We start from the raw sequence: 20,816 nt of genomic DNA, 5'->3' as shown, positions 1-20,816 counted from the left end.
TCGGGCAAGATTCCCACAAGGCTGCCTTGCCTATCATAATGACTTGTCAAAAACACCAGTTTCCTAAATCTCCCACCTGAGATTCTGATGCAAGTAGCATTAGGGACTATGAAGGGCCTGAGATGTTACCACACTTACAAGCAAAAAATTAGCCTACTACAGTTCCATGGATGCTGGCAGAAGGACAAAGACTCCTAGCTAGAGACAAAGAACTCTGTTCCTCCCATCAGTGGCAGCAGGGAGAATGCCAGTATTAGCACTGGTTCCTCAAGCCCCAATTCCCACAAGGCATTGCAAGGGCCAGATAATACCTGCCCGTGCAATGGGTTGCATTGCAAGACAGGAATCCAGACCTGAGGCAACTCAAATCTTTTCTAATGGGCAGTAAGCCTGCCTGACATTTGCCCCACAGGAAGACATCATCTCTGTCATGCCAGACAGCCAATAAAATTGCCTTGTGCTCCAGAGGGAGACACTGTCACTGTCTTCCAGGTCTATATGCTATGTAAAAGATCTTCTGGAATAAAGGCAGTCTGTCTCTGCTCGATAGACAGGCCAAAATCTGAGAGACCCATGAAGAATTGTCTCCTGACAGACACATAGATACAATGGTCAGGGCTGTTTTCGTTTGTTATTGTGGTAAAATATACATAACATAAAATTAACCTTTTTTATCATTTTTTTGGTCGGAAGATATACATAACATAAAATGAACCATTTTTACTCACACTTCTGACACCAAATATGTGGGGGGGTTTTCTCTTGACACCAGCTAATTCTGACACCAACTCTGAGGCTTAGTGTGGACCCCTTAGGTTAAGGGCTAAGTCTCACAAGACAAGACTACCCCCGCTGCCCAGCCCCTGCCAAATTCAGATACCAGTCACAAGTCCTGAGCCTCCTGTACTTTTGACTGGCTATAAATCAGGAGTTTCCATGACCCCCTCCTAGGGTTCAATAATTCACTAGAATGGCTCACAGAAGTCAGAAAAGCACTTTATTTAACTATCACCAGATTATTATAAAGGATACAACTCAGGAACAGCCAATGGAAGAGATGCGCAGGGCGAGATATGGGGGGAGGGGCCAGGAACGTCCATGCTCCCTCTGGGTGGGCGATCCTCCCAGCACTGCGATGTGTTCACCAACCCAGAAGCTCTCAGAACACTGTTGTTTAGGGTTTTCTTTGGAGGCTTCATAATGGAGGCACAATTGTTTATATCATTGGCCATTGGTGACTGAACTCAATCTCTAGCCCCTCTCCCCTCCCTGGAGGTTAGGGGGCGAGGCTCAAAGTTCTAAGCTTCTCATCAAGCTTTGTTCAGCCTCCAGCCTGAAGTTATCCAGGGGCCTGCCAAGAGTTAACAAAAGATGCTCCTATCGGGAAATTCCAAGGGATTTAGGAGCTCTGTGTCAGGAACCAGGGGCAAAGACAAAATATGTATTTCTTATGCCATACATAAAATTTTCCATTTTAACCTTTCTGAGTATACAGTTCAGCGGCATTAAGCACATTTACATCATTGTGGAACTATCAGCACTATCCAAATCGAGAACTTTTTTGTCCCAAAATGGAACACTGTACCCATTAAACAATAACTCTATTTCTCTCTCCTCCAGCCCACTATTCTACTTTCTGTCTCTATGAATTTGAGTAATCTAGGTGCCTCATATAAGTAGAATCATACAATATTTGGCCTTTTGTATCTGGCTTATTTCACTTAGGGTATTTTCAAGGTTCATCTGCGTTATATCATGTATTAGAATTTCCTTCCTTTTTAAGGCTGACTAATATCCCATTGTATGTATATAAAGCCATTTGTTTACCTGTTCTTCCATCGATGGACATTTAGGTTGTTTTCATCTTTGGGCTATTGTAAATAACGCTGTTGTGAACCTTGGTGTATAAATATATGAGTCCCTGATTTCAGTTCTTTTCACCTAGAAGTGAAATTGCTGGATCTTTTAGTCATTCTATGTTTGTTTGTTTGTTTGTTTTTGAGGAACTGCCATACTGTTTTTCACAGATCTGCACTATTTTTACATTCCTACCAGCAATGTGCAAGGGTTCCAGTAGCTCCACATCCCCACCAACATGTTATTTTCCATTTTTTCTTACATAGCCATCCTGATGAGTGTGAGGTAATATAGTTTTGATGTGCATTTCCCTAATGATTAGTGATGTTGAGCATCCTTGCCCATGTTCATTAGCCATTTGGATATATTCCTTAGAGAATGTCTATTCAAATCTTTTCCCAATTTTTGAGTTCCGTTGTTTTTTGTTTTTGAGTTGCAAGAGTTATATATATATTTTTTCCTGGGTATTTATCCCTTATCAGGTATATTGCTTGCAAATATTTTCTCTCATTCTGTGGGTTGCCTTTTCATTCTGTTAATGGCATCCTTTGATGCACAAAAGTTTTTTAATTTTGATGAAATCCAGTTTATCTATTTTTTCTTTTGTTGCCTGTGCTTTTGGTGTCATAGTGGTCAGGCCTGTTTTTATTGCACATGACGAATGCAACTAATTTGGGCAAGAACGGCATTAGTGAATGTAGAGGAAAATTCAAAGGCTGACCTAGCTCAGACACTGTTAGAGCCAGCAGTTACAGTGATGCCATCAGAACTCTCTCTTTTTTGTACCCTTTCTCCTGATTTTCTACTGGTTCCTACACTCTCATCCAAATTCTTTCCAGAAGCATCAGGCTTCCATGACCCTCATAGCTAATAATCCTGGGAAAGAACTTTTCACGCTGGTTCCACCAAAATGCTGGAGTAGACGCTAATTGGTTTCCCCTGAACCAATCACTGGTTAAGGGTCTAGATAGATGCTCTGATTGATCAGCTCTGGGTCAGATGCCTGCCTTGAATGAACAAGATTACCATGGAATGGAGGAGGGGGCTCCCCATATCACGAGCTGCATGACAGGCAAACATTCTTCCCCCAAAGTGGTCCAGGAATCTGATGGGTAGGAGGGTTGGGAGGCTTTGTTTGACAGGACATGCCTTACCTCAGATTTCCCATGGGGGCACTGGAAGTAGAAGGAATCCTTTTAGTTGGTCCCTGAAGACTTCCTGGAGGAGGCAGCATTTATGGTGCCCTGTGATTAGTAGGAGGCTGAGCCCAAGCAACCTGGGTCCCAGGCAGATTGAGCAGAGCAATCGAGGGGCTGAATTTCCCTGCAACCTGAGAACCTCCCTACCCTAACCCTTGTGTACTGTAGGAGCTAAGGCTGTGAACTCTGGAGCCAGACTGCCTGGGCTTATAGCCCAGTAGCCATTCCTTCTACCCCTGCTACCTTGGGCAAGTCAGCTAAGCTCGCTGTGCCTTGGTTTTTCACTTGAGGTATAAAATGGAGATAATACCAGTCTTATCTCGCAGGGTCATTATGAGGATTAAACAGGGTACTGTACATCCGGCACAGAGTAATAGTTCAATACTTGTATCATTTATTATAAGTTTGGGCCTCTTTTCTGACCGCATTTGCTGGTACACTGGCTGCTCCAGCTGTGTTCACCGTTCTTCAGTGTGTTTCATCCAGCCTCTGCCCTTACTGCTCTCTCTGCCTGGAATGCCATTTTCCTCTACGTGCACTCGGCCATTTCGTTGCTGCCGCCTCCACCATGCCTCCCCTGCCTGCCGAACCATCCCTCCCTGCCTGGGCTCCCACAGGGCTCTGGCGCAGGACGTCTGCCTCGGATTGCAGGTCTTCATGTACACGTCCTTTGTCTATGCTGAGCTCCTGAGTATAGGACCTGGGGCTCCTGTGTTGTTGAGTTCACAGTGGGAACCTGCCAGCTGCAGTGTGGGGAGAGGGCGATCCAGGGGCAGAAACAGCACTGACCGTGGCACAGAGGAGAGCACAGCTGGTCCCAGAAAGTGAAAGTAGTTCAGGGCCCTGCAGGTTGCATGCGAGGGGCAGGCATGAGTGCTGAGAACAGAGAGGTCAGCAGGACCCAGGTTTGCCCTTATCCTCAGGCTCTGGGAAGCCATACAATGCTTAGGCAGGACAATGATTAGGTTAGGTTTTTGCTGAGCAAGAACCCCTCTAGCTGCAGAAAAGGATGGATTGGCCGGGGAGATGGAAGACAGAGCATGAGATGGCCGCCAACTAGGTTGAGGCAGGGACCACAGGATAAGAGGAGGGGATAGTCTGACAAATGCAAAGATGGAGAACACACAGGGCTTGATGAATGGTTTGAAGTGGGGCCTCCCTGGGTTTTCCCACAGGGAAAATGGCGATGAGCAGGCCCTGCCCCGCTGGCCTCTCCACCTGAGACTGGAAGGTAGCAGGCACTGTCACTGACCACTTTAACCAGTTAGTAACCATCTCTCCCTTGCAGTCCCATATACTCCCCACAGCCCAGTCCCACCCTTGAGTAGCGCCCAGGTCAAGCACAAGGCCAGACACTGAGGGAACGTGGTCAAGCCTGCAAGCTCTAGAAACCAGAGCCAGGCCTCCTCACCAACCCCACCCCCAGAAGGCTGGTGAGGCTGAGGCCCAGCCTGGCTGAGCTGTGCTGATGGGATCATCTGGTTCCTTTGGACAGAGTGGGACCTGGGCTCCTGCACCAAAGAAGGAATCAGCCCAGACCCGCAGTTCCTGGGAGTGGACGGTTCCTTCCTGTTTGGTCCTCATCAGCCATGCATTACAGAGGCTGGTATGGAAGGGAAGTGTGCCCTGGGAATGGTGCTGGGCACAAGGGCCAGGCCAAGGCCAGATGCCAATGCCATAGGATCTCCACTGCTTGCCAGCTGAGGGTTCTCAGGAAGCATGAATCCAGCTGCCCAGCAGTGGGGCTAGGACTAGGACCAGGTATTCTGCCTTCTACACCTGACATCCATCTCAAGGCCCAAAGAGCTGTGTTTATCCCAGGAGCTAAATGCCTCTCTTCTCTGGGTCTTAGTTTCCTCAGCTGCCAAATGGGTGTGAAGGAGAAGAGGAGAGAATTCAGGAAGCTCTAAGGCCTCTCCCTACCCAGTCAGAGATGGGAGGGCCTACATGGGCCTGGCAGTTGGAACAAGTTACCCTTCAGAACTCTTCTGAGTCCCCATCCACCAAAGCCACAGCCTTGCTTCCCCTGGAGAGGAGTGTCAGACTGGGGCAGCAGGTTTGGTAACAGGGTACAGGGGCAGAAGGCCCTCCATGGACTCTACAGGGCTGTAGGTCATCCTCTTGCCTGCTCTGGGTCTCAGATTCCCGTCCGTGACCTGAGGATCGAAATAGGGCATCTCTGAGAAACTGACTCCTCCAGTCTGTCTTTCTAGCACTATGGCTGTCGATGCTTGTGGACAGGAGTGTAGAAAAGGGATAGAAGGCTGCTGTAAGCCCAGGTTTCAAGGCCCCTGATTTGGCTCTGCCACCAGCTGGCCCTGCAGCCTCCCTGTCCCAGCCACTTCATGCGGTTGTCTCTGACCTGGACGTTAACCATATCCAATCCATCCTCCATCCAGCAGCACAAGGGACCTCCTAAATCTCAAATCTGATCATTCCTCTGCCCTGCTTTACAAACCATCGAGGGTTCCTTGGCTGGTATCCACAATGCAGAGACTAAATTTGTAGCCTGGTATTTGAGTAAGGCCTGTTGGGACCTGGCTCTGATGACCTCTCAGCCTTACCTCCTATAAACACAAACACATGTAGATACCTGTACCCTCATATCTCCAGCAGGTCTCTTTGTGGGGAACACCCTCCCTTTCCTTGTCCACAGTCCACCAAAGAAGCATCTCCTCCAGGGAGCCTTCTTTAGTAGGCAGAGATAGGGGCCTCCTCTGTCTTTCCAAAGACCCCTTCATCAGTCTTTCCTCCAGGACAAGGACCAGAGCCCAGTGAAGTCTGTGCACATTGTAAGCCTCCCTGTAAATACATATCAAATGAATAAATGAGTGAAAAAGTGAGTGAGTGAATAAGCAAAGGCTACAAGTGAGGCCATTCTCAGCTGGTCTGTGGTAAAATTGAAGCAATGATAGAAGCCCCACTGAGTGAATACCTGCTCGCATGAGATACCAGGCTGGGTGTTCTAGATCCATTACTTCGTTTGAGCCCCAACAGCGCTGTGAGGTGGGTATTATTATCTTTATTTTGTAATTAAGGACACTGAGGATCAGAGAGGTAAAGTCAGTATTTATAAGAGCCAGGACAGCAACCAGGTCTGTCAGGTACCAAGCTCTGTAGAGGAGGAAACAGTGATGTGTGGCAGAGGGGTGCAGATGCCAGGAAGGGACATTTGGCCCTAACTGACCTGGACCCCACCCAGAGAGAGAGATGGGTTGAGGTGGGTATATGGGACTTAATGGGAGAATTAGAATTAATGAGGCTTGAAGAATTCTGGGTTTTCCAGGGACTAAGGAGAGGTGTGTTCTGGAGTGGATCTCATATCTTGTATGACCACGGGTGGTGCTGGGGGTAGCTAGGTGAGCTTTGTGCCTTCCACCCTTACCTCCTCCATGATTGACAGCCCCTCCGATTATATGATACAGACAATTGATGTTTTCTCAAACCAATGTCATGAGCTATGCAAAGGTATCAGTCCCTTCATCTACCCCCTCCAGAATACCACCTTTCTTCCACCCTCAACCCCCGTTCCCACCTAAACAAACATTCTGGAGAGGCCATGCCTACCCTGAGCGCCACCCTCAAATTCCCAGCAGAGTCCAGGCCCTTTCCTGAAAGCCGCCACATATGCAGCTCCCCTCCCCCAGCCCGGCACCAGCCTCAACGGGGTGATGTCAAACAGAAGTCACTTCACAATGGTCTGTTTTTTTCCTAAAGTCTGTTGCATCAAGGTCACTTCTGAGATTGTGTTGACATTCTTGAGCTATCCCTAGAAATTCATCCATCCATCCATCCAACAAATACATATTGAGTACCTACTTCGTGTCAGGTACTATCCTAGGCACTAGGGATGCAGTAGTGAATAAAATATGAAAACCCCTGCCCTGGTGGAGTTTATGTTCTGGTGGAAGGAGGCAGACAATAAGCAAACAAATCAAATAGTATATTCAAAGATGATAAATGCTAAGGAGAAAAATACAGTGGAGGAGGGGAGTAGGTGGGAGGTTGCAATTTTAGCTAGAATGGTGGCAGGGAGTGGGGGAACCTCACCACAAAGGTGTTGTTTGAATGACCACCTGAAGGGCATGAGGTCTGTCCTGTGTTTTTATACACACTTCACATGCAACAGTGCACTCCGAGACAGGATCCCCTGTGCCACCCGCTGGCCCCCCACATTATACTCTGAGCCCTGCAGGTGCCCTAACTTTGATCTCTGCCCCCCGGGCCACCTCTCAGGTGCCTACAAAGTGCTGCCTCTCCCACACTAGCTTGGCCATAGATAAGGCCCCAGTCCCATATGGCTGACATCTGACAGGATGGAGGCAAAGGGTTTTGTCTTCTGGTTTGGAAATGGTTATGGCCTCCTGGCCTCATGCCTGGTTTCTGGCCTCAACCCCTAGGGTCCCTGGGCTTGGACATGAGCCCTGGACTTACCTGGTGGGAATGAAGACCAACTGATGAATAGTCTTGGGACAGTCTCTGTAGAGTGTCCTGGGTGTCTGGGGGCAGCCAAGCTCTAGACCTCCAGAAGAAGGCTTAGATGGGGGAATGGAAGCAGTGACCAGGGGCAGCTCTCAGGACTCGGTATGACAAAGCATGTGTTTCAGTGAGCTTTCTCAAGGTGGAATGCAGCAGCCTGGGAGAGAAGGAGTGAGCTCCCCATCATGGGAAATATGTAAGCAGTGGCCAGACAAGCCTGTCCAAGAGGCTTCAGGGAGCCTCCTTCTCTGAGGTATTGAGGAGAGCTCTGGGTCAGACACTCTTAAGGCCTCTCTGGCCCTGATGGTCCAGAACTCAGAGCCTTGTTGTTGACCCCTAGGTTCTGGGGTCCAGTTGGGTTTCTTGTCTCTGCTCAGGTGCCGGAGATAGAGCAGGGCCAAGGCAGAGGGCGAGAGAGGGGAGATGAGGTGTCCTCTGAGGTTTTCTTTGCACACAAGCATTACCTGTGAGAGCTATGGACATAGTTGCCTACCTTTGGAGCCTCAGTGTCTGTCTGTGAAATGGGCAGCACCATAACCCACAGTAAACACTCAGGCAGTGTTGGTGGTCTGAGGGGATTCAGGTAGGCTCAGAGGTGCTACTCCTGCAGCCATTACCTTCATCCCCCCAACAAATCTTTTCTGTCATCAGCCAAGACCAAGATTAGATTTGATTTAGCCAGGCAGCACCAAGGACAGAGCCATGAGGCTCATCTTTACAGACTGGGTCACTAAGTTAACATTTCCCAGTGCCTCTTGGGTGCTGGTGTCTGGAGCCACAAAGGGAAAGCAGACCTTGTCCTCAATTCCTAACAAAATTAGGGAAGGGAAGGAGTCTGGCTGACATTGCCCCTTGGGCTGTTCTTTTCTGCCCTGATTCCCTGCCCCCTGTCTCAGGCCACTCTGTTCCCAAGAGGCAGGATGGTGTGGTAGCTTTACTGTGTACTTTAGGCAAGTTCCTGATCTCTCTGGCCTCATAGGGAAATGTCACTTTTCTTCCTGAGCATGGACTTTAGTGTTTTTCAGATCTGTGTCCTCATCCTGGCTCACCACTGACTCACTGTGTCACCTTGAGCAAGTCACCAGTCTTCTCTAAGCCCATTTTCTTGCCTGTAAAATGGGGATAAACAGCTCACCACACAGGTCCATTGAAGAGCAAAAGAGATCCTGCCATAACAGCACTTAGTTCAGTGGCTGGCACCAGCTGAGTCGCCAAGAACCTGTAGCAGTGAAGTTGTTCAGGAAAATGAGGCATGGGGAAATGGAGTGACCTCCCTAGAGTCACACAGAAAATGGGTGATGAATCTAGGACTTGAACCTGGGTTTCTAGTTTTCTTGTTTCCTTCTCAGGAGCTACTGACATGACACAGTAGTTACTCTGGAAGCCAGTGAAAGAGGGGCTCTCCTCATGGGAAATGAACTGGGGGGCTTCCCTGGCTGCCCCCATGGAGACTAGGCTTGACCTAACAGTCCCTCAGTCCCTACCTGCTCCTCGGCTTGTGGCCTCCAGGTACATGGTCAGTTCCAGCCTCCACTACAGGGATATGAGGGTTCTGAGGCCAAAGCTGTAAATATGGGCTGTTGAAAGAGGAGTAGGGAGGCATGGGGGTACAGGACTATAGGCAGGACTCCTGATTTTAAGTGACAATACTAGGTCAAATGGTCTGAGGCAACAAGGGAATTTATCAGCTCATGCCTTCAGAAAGTCCAGTGAAAGGTAAAGCTTCAGGCATAGCTGGAACCAGGCGCTCAGTGGTGTTCTCAGGAACCTGTGTGTTCTCATCTCTCAACTCTGCCATCCCTTGGCTTTATTTTGGACAGTCTCCTCCCTGGTTTATCTTCAGTTCACTGAACAGTGGCTGGCACATAGTTCACCTGGCTCCAGCATCTCCAGGCTCACTTCCTACCAGCTTTGCAAAGCCAGGGGGAAACCTGTCTCCTTCCCATTGTTTCAGCAAAAGCTTCAAAATCTAAGGCACCCAGTGAAAGTTGCCATCCACCCCAAGCTGGTTAAAGGGCTGGAGGAGCCCACTCTTGTCTCATTGGCAGGCCTAGGTCACAGGCCCACCACTCCTAGATCCTCAGGACTCCAGTAGAAGGAGGGGAGGCTGTCATCATGAGAAGGGTCTGAGAATTAGGTGGGAGAAAGTAAAGAGGAGCAGAATAGTGACGCCCTGCAGGACTGGCCAGATGGCTGGACCTGGGCCATCTCTTCCCCAGTGGACTGGAGCCTGGTTATCTGGGAAGACAGGCAAGTCTTAAAGGCAGAAATAGAGGCTTCTAGCCAATTGCACTCCTTGCATCTAAACAGCACATTTTTTCTTGAAGGGGAGTCCAAATGGTGCACCTCCACAGGGAGATTTTAAAAGTGAGACAGGGGTTCCAGGCAAGGAACAGAGACCCTCTCACATAGCTCCAGGGAAGAGGGTTTATTGAAAGTTCCTGGGATTTCCCAGGGCCTGGGATGGGAGCTGCTGCAGCCCCCTGGGTGTGGACTTGGAAAGCCAGCCATTATGGGTTCTCTGTCTGCTGGCAGGGGCTGCCCTGTTGCATCTGCTATCTGAGCCCCTGTGCTCTCCCACAGTTCCTCAGCCCCGAGGCTGCCCTTTGACTTCTCAGCCTTGTGCCTACTAGGTTACCGTGGTCTCAGACCTCCTTATTCACATGCCCAAGAGATTTTGCCAGGCCTCAGCTCCCTCATCTGCAAAGTGAGGGTGGTAGCTCTGAAGAATAAATGAGATGTGGCATGTGAAGCTTTTTTGCGCAGTGAAGCATTTTGCACAATAAAAACATCTGTCCAGATTGTGGTGAGGATGACATGAGCTCACTGATAGGCAGCTGGGGCCTGGGGCTTAGTAGAGCTACAGGAGATACAAGTTTCCTCTTTGCTCAACCTACAGAGGCCAGGGAAAAACTAACGGAAGCAGCCTCAACCCCCAAATTCCCCAAAGCTACAGCTTCCCCTTCCTTGCACTCAAAATGGCTGTTTCAGTTCCAGATTTAATTCCTGCTGAGCAGGAGGTTAGACAAGGGAGTGGAAAAAGGGAAGAGAAATCAGGTTTCTTTCCCTCCTGTACCCTCCTCCTGCCGGGTTTGCCTGATATCACAGGTGAGGTGAATACTCCTCCAGGAGGGGTTGGCTGTGCCCTGTGCCCATTGTCCTCTGGGTGTCAGGGAGGCACTGGCCCCAGGAACCTAGTCGTTTATCAGGTTACGACTCAGGCTCAGAGAAGGTAGGTGGCTCACCCTTAATCAACAGCAAGTTGGTATGTCCCAGCCTGTCTGACTCCTCAGGGGAAGGAAGCTAGGTCTTGATCCCTGTCATCCTGTGCCTTTGCTGCTAAGCTTATAGGTCACAGGCGAGCAAGGGGGTTTCCAGGCCTTGTTTCCCAGAAGGCAGGCAGGCCAAAGTTAGGAGGCCTCTTCCCATGTCTGGTCTGTGCTGGTTCCTGGCTGGCTGGCAGGCAGTGACTCAGGCTTCCAGCTCCTGCCTCTGGCCATCAGGCCTCCTCATCCCTTCCAGATAAAAAGGCTTAGGGGCTGAGGCGGGGGCAGGCATGGGAGAAGGCTACTGAGCCAGCTAAAGGGGTATCCTGAAACCACAGGATCCAAACAGCCCAAGGAGTTTCAACCCTTGTCATTTCTTCTTACATTTTAACTGAATTGCTTCTGCTGCAGGCATAAACTGACCCCACATGTTGTTGCCTGAATTGAAAAAAGGATACCAGCAGAGGTTGTCCCCTCCACGGGGTGAGGGACTTCAGTGTTTCTGCCAGTGGTGTACCTGGAGTGGAGATGGGCGGTGAATGCTTGGTGTAAGGGAGCCATTCCCCCAGCCTCTTCCTCAGCCAGGCAGGGCTCAACACTGGCCTTACTGCCCTGCCAGTGTCCCCAGCGGCGGTGTATAGACCTGCCCCCTGCCCTCCTCTGAGGGCTGCTGTCTGAGGGCACAAGCTTGGCCATCCTGGGCAGTCTCCTGGCGCCATCTCATGGCCAAAGGCTCTCAGGGCAGGGAAGACACTCCTGGGGGAATCCTCTGGCTTGAACATCATGAAGCATGGAATTGCTGGGGAACAATGGAAAAGGAGGCTGTAGAGTGAGACCATGTTGAAATGCTACTGGGCTGGGACACCTTGGGAAACTCCCTAGCCTTCCTGAGTCTTAGTTCCTTCACTGGTAAAATGGAGAGAATAATCACCACTACCTGCCCAGAACTGAAGATAAAACATCTGGCACATGGTAGGCAGTTAATAAATGACTCCTGGTGCTGAGGACCCTGAAATCAGTGGAGACCAGGGTGAACTGAAGGAGCAAGGAGTCCAAAGCTGGGCCTGGAACTGGTTCATTCAGTTAACAAACGTTTGTCGCATACTTGCTGTGTGCTAGGGCAGCTCACATTTAATGCTTACAACAGCCTGTATGGTTGATACCAGTGATCACTCTCATTTACAGATGAGAAAACTAAAAGGAAGGATAAGTCATATTATTCACAGAAGGTGGGTGAAAGCATCCCAGGCAGAGGAAACAGCATGTGACAGGCCTGGGGGCTGGAAAGCCCAGTGGGGAAGGCTGAAGCTGGGCTGGGAGCCCTGGCAGGCTTGGGAGCTGGGCAGTGGCACTTGGGAGCAGGGCAGTGGTATTTGGGAACAGGGCAGTGGCACTTGAGAACAAGGAAGTGGCACTTGGGAGCTGGGCAGTGGCACTTGAGCTCTGCTTGAGGTTTCCTGATGGGCCAGCCCCTCAGGCTTCCCATCTGGTCCCCTCTTCGCACAACTCATCCCATGTTCTGGCTGCAGTATTTCTTCTTCATTTCTTGGACAGGGTAGGTTCATCCATCCCCTACCTCTGTGCCTCCTGCCTGTGGTGCCCTCTTCATTCTTTTTAATGTGTCTAAGTCCCTCCCAGCCCTTTAAGCCCAGCAACAGACATGCCTTTTCTAGGAGCTCTTCCACGTCACTCCCTCCCAGGTGCACTCATGACCCCGAATACCCAAGCTCTCCCTCCTGGGCCCCACTCAGGTGGCAGGAACTGAGACCCAAGCCTTGCCCTGGAGCTGACACCTTCAGGAAGCCCTCAGAGCTGCTCCTATTCTTGGGGCAGACACCGTGGTGGGGGCAACCATAGGAGGTCGTCCTGGGAATCCAGCAGAGGACTGGCTGCTGGACTGAAGGCCAGGCCTCTTTGCCCTGCTGAGCCCCAGCACAGCTCAGATCAGACCAGGAGGTTCACATCCTCAGCAGGCACAAGTGACCTCCTAGCACAGACTGGAATAAGCAATAGGTGCTCAATTCATGTACGACTGGCCAAGGGTTTACTGGCAGCTCAAACCTGAATTTACTCAGTTTGGTGTAAACTTTTGGCCCAGCCTGGATTCCTCAATCCCCTTGCCTGTAAAATAGATTTGGTGGTGAGGTTAGTGCTTTCACCTTACGGAGTAAAAAGAGTCTTCCCTCCCTTTATCAGGTCACTCTCACAACATGCTGGTGGCCAGTATGACCACATTGCATGAGAGGGGGAAGGGGCTCATCCAGAGTCACACAGTGAGTAGGCACCAGGGTAGAACCAGAACCTGGGCCTCAAACTCCCCGGGCAGTGTTCTTTCCCTGCACCATTCTGTCCTACCCCCTAGCTGGCTCAGCTGCTCCAAATGAAAGCCTACAACCTCCAGGTCACCCCTTGAATGCTGTCTCCAGCACTGGAGTCAGCTTCCTTGGGACAGCGAAGAAGCCACATCCTAACAGCTCTTCTTCCTGGCTGGGTGGTGAGGAGGGGTTGGGGGAGGGCTTGGCACTGACAGGGAGAATCACACTCAGTTGAGTACTGAGGGCATCACCTGTATCCCCTCAACCCATGCCCCTCACTCCCAGGGAGCTTTGGGCCTGCCATGCTTGTAGAGAAAAGGAAGAGAGGGAGGGAGGGAAAAAGTGGCTGAATAAGTGAGTGTATAAGTGGGTGACCCCAGAGAGGGATGGATGCATCAGTGAATGAGCTATTGAATGAATGAAGAAAAGAGGGATGGATGGAGGAGTGACTGGGAAGATGACTTGGGTGTTACAGCCAAAGAGGGCCCAAAAGTTCTTTAACCACCAAACAACCCATTGGACAGATGAGAAGACTGAGAGAGGGCTGAGGAGAAAGGAAGCTGCTGGGTCTGTGGGACTGGTCTTTGACCATCAGCCTCTGGTCCTCCCCCACCTCTCTCTCTGCCCTCTCTTCACCCTCTTTCCTCTGCTGGGGTGGGGAGGGTTCCCGGAAGGAGAACTTTTCTCCTCCTCTTTGCTCCTGAGACTCAGTTTCCGTCAGGCTTTGGAGTTGAGGGTGGCGGGGAGGGGGTGGCCCTTGCAGGGGCTATTTCAGTCAGAGACAGCCCTGCCAGGAAACAGAGGAAGCTGCCCCGTCAGAGGTGTTACAGCCTGTGCTGAGGGTAGAAGAGTGGAGCATTTCATATCTGGCCTCCCCTTGACCCAACGCACTTGGAGTTATCAAGGCGTTTCAGGAACGAGAGACTGCATGTGAGTGTTGGCGCATCTCGGGGCCATAGGCCAGTGGCAGGTTCGGGTGGGGGATAAGGAACTCTGACTTTGGGCAGGCAGGCTGGGTCTAGTGCACACCTAAAGGAGGTCCACAGAGTTGGAGGGACCTAGAGGAAGGGACTCCTCCCAACTGGGGGATCAGAAAAGGAAGGCGTAAGTTTGAATCTGGAGCTTGATGGACACTTAGAGTTTGACATAGATGGGTGAAATGGCACTTTGTGTTGAAGAGAACAGCAAAGATGGGGAGGCCAGAGAGGAAATATGTATCTCTGGCTCTGAACGGCTGTGGTATCTTGGAAACACTGTAGCAAGAAAGGAATGGGCAGAGTGGAATGACCGATGAGGCCTGAGAGCTTGGCAGGGAGCTTGAATTTTAGGACAAGAGTTTGAGCTTTTCTCCAGAGGGCAGAGAGATGCAGAGAAAGATGGAATCAGAGCCCACCTGTTAGAAAGCCCCCCACTGCAGGCAGAGCAGCTGAAGCCCAGGAAGAGGTTGGGGTCTGAGCTGATCCAGGGCATAGGGCCCAAGAGTGAGTTACAGATGTGAAAGCTTGAGAGAGCCAATGTCAGCTGCTACCTGGAGGCAGGGACTATGCAAGCCCTCCCTGGGGACCAGCTCTTGCCAGGAAGTGGGAGAGCAGTTCTCCCCTCTCAGGTCCTCAGAAGGCAGGGTGGATGACACTTAGGCTTGCCTTTCCTGGGGCAGACCTGAAGGTTTGCCTGGGTCCGCCCGCTTGAGCAGCCCCTGCCTCCTTCAGAGAGGACCAGTCTCACTGGAGTGGGGGCCAGAAAACACCTGGAGTCTCCAGTCACCTGCAGGTGGCTCTCTCTCAGGGTGTCTGAGGGTGACAGACCTCCCCAGAGAGGGTTCAGGGGCACAGCACCGTTCCTTCTACCCACTTTCCTCTCCTTGCCATGACCCTCTGCCCTAGCAGGCTGCTCCACCTTCCTCCCTGCCTAGGGACACCCCAGGGGGCCTCACCCCGCTCTCCACCCATGGAAATCTTCCTTAGCCTCCAGGGACTTGCTCCATTCTTCATCCTCCACTGAAAATGTCTTCTGTCCTATGGCTTGCCCTGGTCTCCCAACTCAGACTAGCATATGTACCTGTGTATGAATATGTACCTGTGTACATATATGCATATATCTATGTATGTATGTATCTGTCTACATCTACATCTATACACTGTGCCCTGTGCATCCAGCAAGCAGTGAGTACCCATGAAATGCCTGGCATGTGAAAACAAGAGAATGAATACATGAATGAAAGAATGGCCTGAACACACAAATGAAGAGATGAATGAATGCACTTTCTCTTGCCTGCACTAATCTTGGCTTCCTGGTGACAATGGGTGGACCATCATGCTTCCTTCACTGGCCTCACCCTCATGCCTAACTGATTAGCTGGGCACCCAGTACTCCTAGCATGTGGGCTGAAGCCCCAGGAAGAATCTTTGATACATATAGGTGACGTGACCTGTGGGATACAGACTAGAGAATCCAAACATCCTCATTTTGCAGTTGCCCAGAGGTAAAGTATTTTGATCAAAATCAAATTTTAAGTGGTGAGAACTTCATTTGAGGAGTTATGTTTTGCTTTAATATAACTTTTGCGTTTGCAGGAATTTATGTTTTTTCTGGGCCTGCCTCAGTTTCTTGCATCTATAAAATAGGGAGGGGAGAGGAGATGACTTGACTCCCTATCCCAAAGGCTTTCCCTTATAGGTCCACTGGATTTACGTTGTGAATTCCCTCTGGACACCAGTAAATGTGGAAATGCCAGTTGGGTGTTGAGTATTCACAAGTCAGACTTATCCCACCAGGGGCCCTCATAAAGCATTTGTTCTGCTGGTTCTGAAAAGGGAGCCTGAAGGGATGAGTGGAGGGACAAGATGTAGGAAGCAATAGCATGGCATTTATTAAGCACCTACTGCATACCAGGTCTATGACAGTTTTACTGATAAGGACACAGGCCCAGAAAGGGCAAGCAACATCCCCTAGATAGAACAGCAAAGAAGTAGGGGAGCCAGGATTTGAATCAGGCCTGGCTATCTCTGAAGCTAGATTTCTAACCTCCACTTTCCATGTCTGTGGGCCATACTATGTTGCCTACTCTGAATAAGGCAGTTTGATTCTGGTTCTGGCTCTGTTTCTAACTTATTAAGTTTGAGCAGTCACTGCCCCTCACTATGCCTGGATTTCCCTCTCTGTAAAGTAAGCTATAGACTTTACAAATGCTTGGTCCCTTAGCCATTTGCCTTCAGGGAAACTGTTTTCACTCTGGCCACCAGGGGGCGCTGTGGCTTCAGTGTTTTGTTTTGTTTTCTCCCGGATACACATTTGTAGCCTCCCATCCAGTGGAAGGAGACTTAGGGAACTCCTAAATCACCTCCTTCCCCCATTTTACAGATAAGAAGACTGAGGCCAAAAGAAGAACCATGGAAGATGGAGCCCAGGCTGAGGAGGTGGGCACTGTCCTTAGCTCAGAAGTGTAGACATTCTGCTCGTGTGATTAAGTTACCATGGTCTTCCCTGCCCTGGTTCCCAGGTTGGGCTCTCAGACACAGAGAAGTACCAGATCTGGCACCTCTTAGGAGCTTCCCAATCTGGGAAAGAGATAGACAGGCAGGCCCACCATGACCACAGTGTCCAAACTCCAGGGAGCCCAGGGAAGCCCTGAATCGCATGATTTAGTGCCTCTAACCTCATGACATCCTGAGAGGTGGGTGCATCATTTCCCCCATTTTTCAGATGGGAAAACTGAGGCTCAGATAAAGTATATCATATCACTAGTCCAAGGTCACATAACTAGTAAGTAGCAGAGCTGGGATTCAAACCAAAGTCTGTTAATCTCCACTTACAGAGGAGACATTTGACTACGGTTTTGAAAAATGAATAGAAATTCACCAGAAAAGTTGGTGGGAAATGAATATTATAGAAAGAAAGAGAATTGTATATCTCCTAAGCTTGAGCTTTATTGTATTCCAGGTCTCCTTAAAGTGAGGGCTGTGGGGGCTTCCGTAGGGGTGGGGGCAAGTATCAGAGACGGTTCAGGTAGAGATCAAGGCCCAGAGAGGGCCAGGGGCCACACAATGAGTGTGATCACTGACAGGTTGTGTGTTACTTCTCCAGGCTCTCTGGATGTAGGAAGCCCAGTTGGACAGCCATGGAGTGGGACAATGGCACAGGCCAGGCCATGGGATCGCCACCCACTACCTGCGTCTACCAAGAGAACTTTAAGCGACTACTGCTGCCACCTGTGTACTCGGTGGTGCTGGCAGCTGGCCTGCCACTGAACGCCTGCATCATTGCCCAGATTTGCACATCCCGCCGGGCCCTGACCCGCACAGCTGTGTACACCCTGAACCTGGCCCTGGCTGACCTGTTGTATGCCTGCTCCCTGCCCCTGCTCATCTACAACTATGCCCGAGGTGACCACTGGCCCTTTGGAGACCTCGCCTGCCGCCTGGTCCGCTTCCTCTTCTATGCCAACCTTCATGGCAGCATCCTCTTTCTTACCTGCATCAGCTTCCAACGCTACCTGGGCATCTGCCACCCTCTGGCCCCCTGGCACAAGCGTGGGGGCCGCCGGGCTGCCTGGCTAGTGTGCGGGGCTGTATGGCTGGCAGTGACCACCCAGTGCCTGCCCACAGCCCTCTTTGCTGCTACAGGCATCCAACGTAACCGCACTGTCTGCTACGACCTGAGTCCCCCTGCCCTGGCCACCAGCTACATGCCTTATGGCATGGCCCTCACGGTCATTGGCTTCCTGCTGCCCTTTGTCGCCCTGCTGGCCTGCTACTGCCGGCTGGCCCGACGTCTGTGTCGCCAGGATGGCCCAGCAGGGCCTGTGGCCCAGGAGCGGCGTGGCAAGGCAGCCCGCATGGCTATGGTGGTGGCAGCTGTCTTTGCCATCAGCTTCCTGCCTTTCCACATCACCAAGACAGCCTATCTGGCGGTGCGCTCTACACCTGGTGTCCCCTGCCCTGTGCTGGAGACCTTTGCAGCTGCCTATAAGGGCACACGGCCCTTCGCCAGTGCCAACAGTGTACTGGACCCCATCCTTTTCTACTTCACCCAGAAGAAGTTCCGCCGGCGGCCACATGAGCTGCTACAGAAACTCACAGCCAAGTGGCAGCGACAGGGTCGCTGAGTCTATTGGGACAGGACACCTGGGACATGGGCAGCCGGCAACCTGAAGCCATGCAGAAAATTAGAGCTTAGCTCAGCTGGGCGTGGAGTGAGGTCTCCCACAGACCCCACAATCTCACTAACAGCTGTTTATTAATCCCTTTCTCTGGACCAGGCCCTGTGGGCACAGAGAGAGGCAAAGCCTGGGACTGGCTCTTCAGAAGGTCCCAGGAAGCCATGGAGAGTTAGAGAAGCCATGTTAAGCTGCTCACAAATAGTGAGACATGCAGTATAATTGAGGAGTATGCTGCATGCTTTGGCATCACCAATAAAGGGAGTAAGGGAAGATAAGAAGGTGAGAGCTTCTGGGAAGGAGCTTTTGAGTTGGGTTTTGAGAGATGAATATGAGCTTTCTGGGCAGAATGTGTGATGTTCCATTCATTCAGCAAAGCTTTACTGACACCTTGTGCTGGGGCCTGGGTTGGTTCTGGGGCCCCAGAAGAACCAGCTTGAGCCCTGCCCCATACAAACTCTCAACTTCTAGAGGCACTGACACAGTGATGTCAAGGCTGTGACAGCGGGAAGTATGACTAAGGAGAAGGGGTGCCCAGAGGATGCCCATGACCCAGTCCAAGGAGTCTGGAAAGATCTCTTGGTGGTGGGGGTGGGGGATAGAAGGGTGGGTGTCTGAACCAGATGTTGAAGGCTTAGTGGGAGCTCTGCAAACAGAAGTAGGGTGCACGTTAGTGCAGCCTCGGGAAGACAGGCAGAGACCTGGGGTGGAGGGCATGTGGTCTCCTGTGTGTGAAAGCTGAGAAACCAAGACCAGTGCGGTGGCCACTCTCCAGATAATAGCAAGAATGGGCCAGATGCTTGAGGCAGTGGGGGCTCAGCTAAGGGAAGCATTAGGGAGTGCATCTTCAAAGGCGTGGAGCTTGAGCTGGGGAGGAATCCAAAAAGCAGAGAGGAGGAGGCTGCTCTTGTTGGAAGACGCTGTGTGTACAAAACCTGGAGGCAGAGATGCACTGAGCCTGGCTGTAAAGTAACAGTGAGTTTCAGTTTAGTTGGGTGTGCGGAGAAGGGTGGCAAGGAATGGAGCTGGCTGGGAGTAGGGCATTAAATGCTAGGCAGAGCCCCAGACCCCACCTCTCCTCCACCCACCTCTCCAAATGTGCCTCTTTCAGATGCCTGGTGACACCTCCACCAGGGCTCCGAAGTGAGGGGAACAGCCCTTCAACATTGCTTCATCCTTTTTTTTTTTTTTTTTAATGCATTGTAGGTTTTATTTTCAGGGCCTTGAACAATATATGAAGTTCCCATACATGTTTAATTTTATGAAAATGTATGTTAATTTATAAATTAACTTATATGCCTACAATGAAAAAGAATATGAAAAGGAATACATATATATGTATAAATGAATCACCATACTGTACACCAGAAATTACAGTTTACAATATTGTAAACTGACTGCATTTCAGTTAAAAAAAATGAATTTATATGATAAGTGAACACATCTGTTCTCTAAGCCAACATAAAAAACCCTGTTTAGCTCACAATAAAGCTCAAATTTGAGTTAACTCATCATTTTAACTGTTTTTAAAGTTTATTTTTCTTTTAAAAGTAAAATATGTGCATTCATTAGAATATTAGGAAAATTCAAAATAAATTTTCAGTTACAGTAAACATTCTACTTTGTAGCCTTATTTTTTTACATACCATTTCATGTACATTTCTCCAGGACATTAACTATTCTACAGCTTGCTTTTTTTTTAATTCTTATTTTTTATTGAACTGTAGTCGATTTATAATGTTAGTTTCAGGTGTACAGCAAAGTGACTGAGTCACACATATACATATACATACATATTTTGTTTCAGATTCTTTTCCATTACAGCTCATCACAAGAAATTAAATATAGTTCCCTGTGCCATACAGTAGGTCCTTGTTGTTTATCTATTTTGTATATAGTAACATTGCTTCATTCTTAAAGGAGAAGACAGCAGCTTGAGGAGATGCAGGGCCACCCCCAGGACCACCAGGAGGCCGCTTCCTGAAAGTTGGGAGCCTGCAGACTGGCCTCATGACAGACTGTTCCTGCTAGGTACCCACCCCCACCCCTGCCCCCTCACCCCCTGTCGTTCTGGCCTGTGGGTACCTGGAGGGCTGCCTGGAGGCCATCTCTTACGGAGGCCTCTTAAAAAACTTTGGAAAGGCATCTTCACTGAAGGTCCCCAAGGAGGCAGCAAAAGGGAATTATACCATGCAAAGCCCTTCCTAGTCCTCTTCACCTGCTCTCCTCTTGCACGTGTCACTTTTTATTTTAATTGAAGTATAGTCGGCTTACAATGTTGTGTAAATTTCTGGTGTATGGTATAATGTTTCAGTCACACACATACATACATATATTCCTTTTCATATTCTTTTACATGATAGGTTACTACAAGATATTGAATATAGTTCCCTGTGCTATACGGTAGAAACTTATTATCTCATTGAAAAAAATTTTTTTTACTGCACATGTCTCTTTCAGCCATTCCTCTGCTGCTCCTCAACCTCTCTGCTCTTTGTTCTCATCCCCACACATACCCCTGCCCCATTCCCCCTCACTTCTCCTC

The 20,816-nt window shown here is 50.0% G+C and overlaps 1 protein-coding gene across 2 annotated transcripts in view; it reads left to right on the top strand.

Annotated features, from left to right (window-relative positions):
• P2RY6 (pyrimidinergic receptor P2Y6) overlaps positions 1-19,424 on the top strand; it is a 32,806-nt gene extending 13,382 nt beyond the window's left edge. For both annotated transcript variants that reach the window (XM_072970769.1, XM_015238470.3), the window contains exons 2-3: positions 16,477-16,532; positions 17,200-19,424. In XM_072970769.1, the coding sequence (XP_072826870.1) occupies positions 16,513-16,532; positions 17,200-18,220 (1,041 nt within the window). In that variant the 5' untranslated portion in view covers positions 16,477-16,512 and the 3' untranslated portion in view covers positions 18,221-19,424. The remainder of the gene's footprint in view (positions 1-16,476; positions 16,533-17,199) is intronic.
• Positions 19,425-20,816: the final 1,392 nt, after the last annotated feature.

The sequence above is a fragment of the Vicugna pacos genome, chromosome 10 (assembly GCF_048564905.1).
Source record: "Vicugna pacos chromosome 10, VicPac4, whole genome shotgun sequence".
Taxonomy (NCBI): Eukaryota; Metazoa; Chordata; class Mammalia; order Artiodactyla; family Camelidae; genus Vicugna; species Vicugna pacos.
The sequence above is the reverse complement of the archived record's forward strand: the minus strand, read 5'-3'. Positions and strand labels throughout refer to the sequence as shown.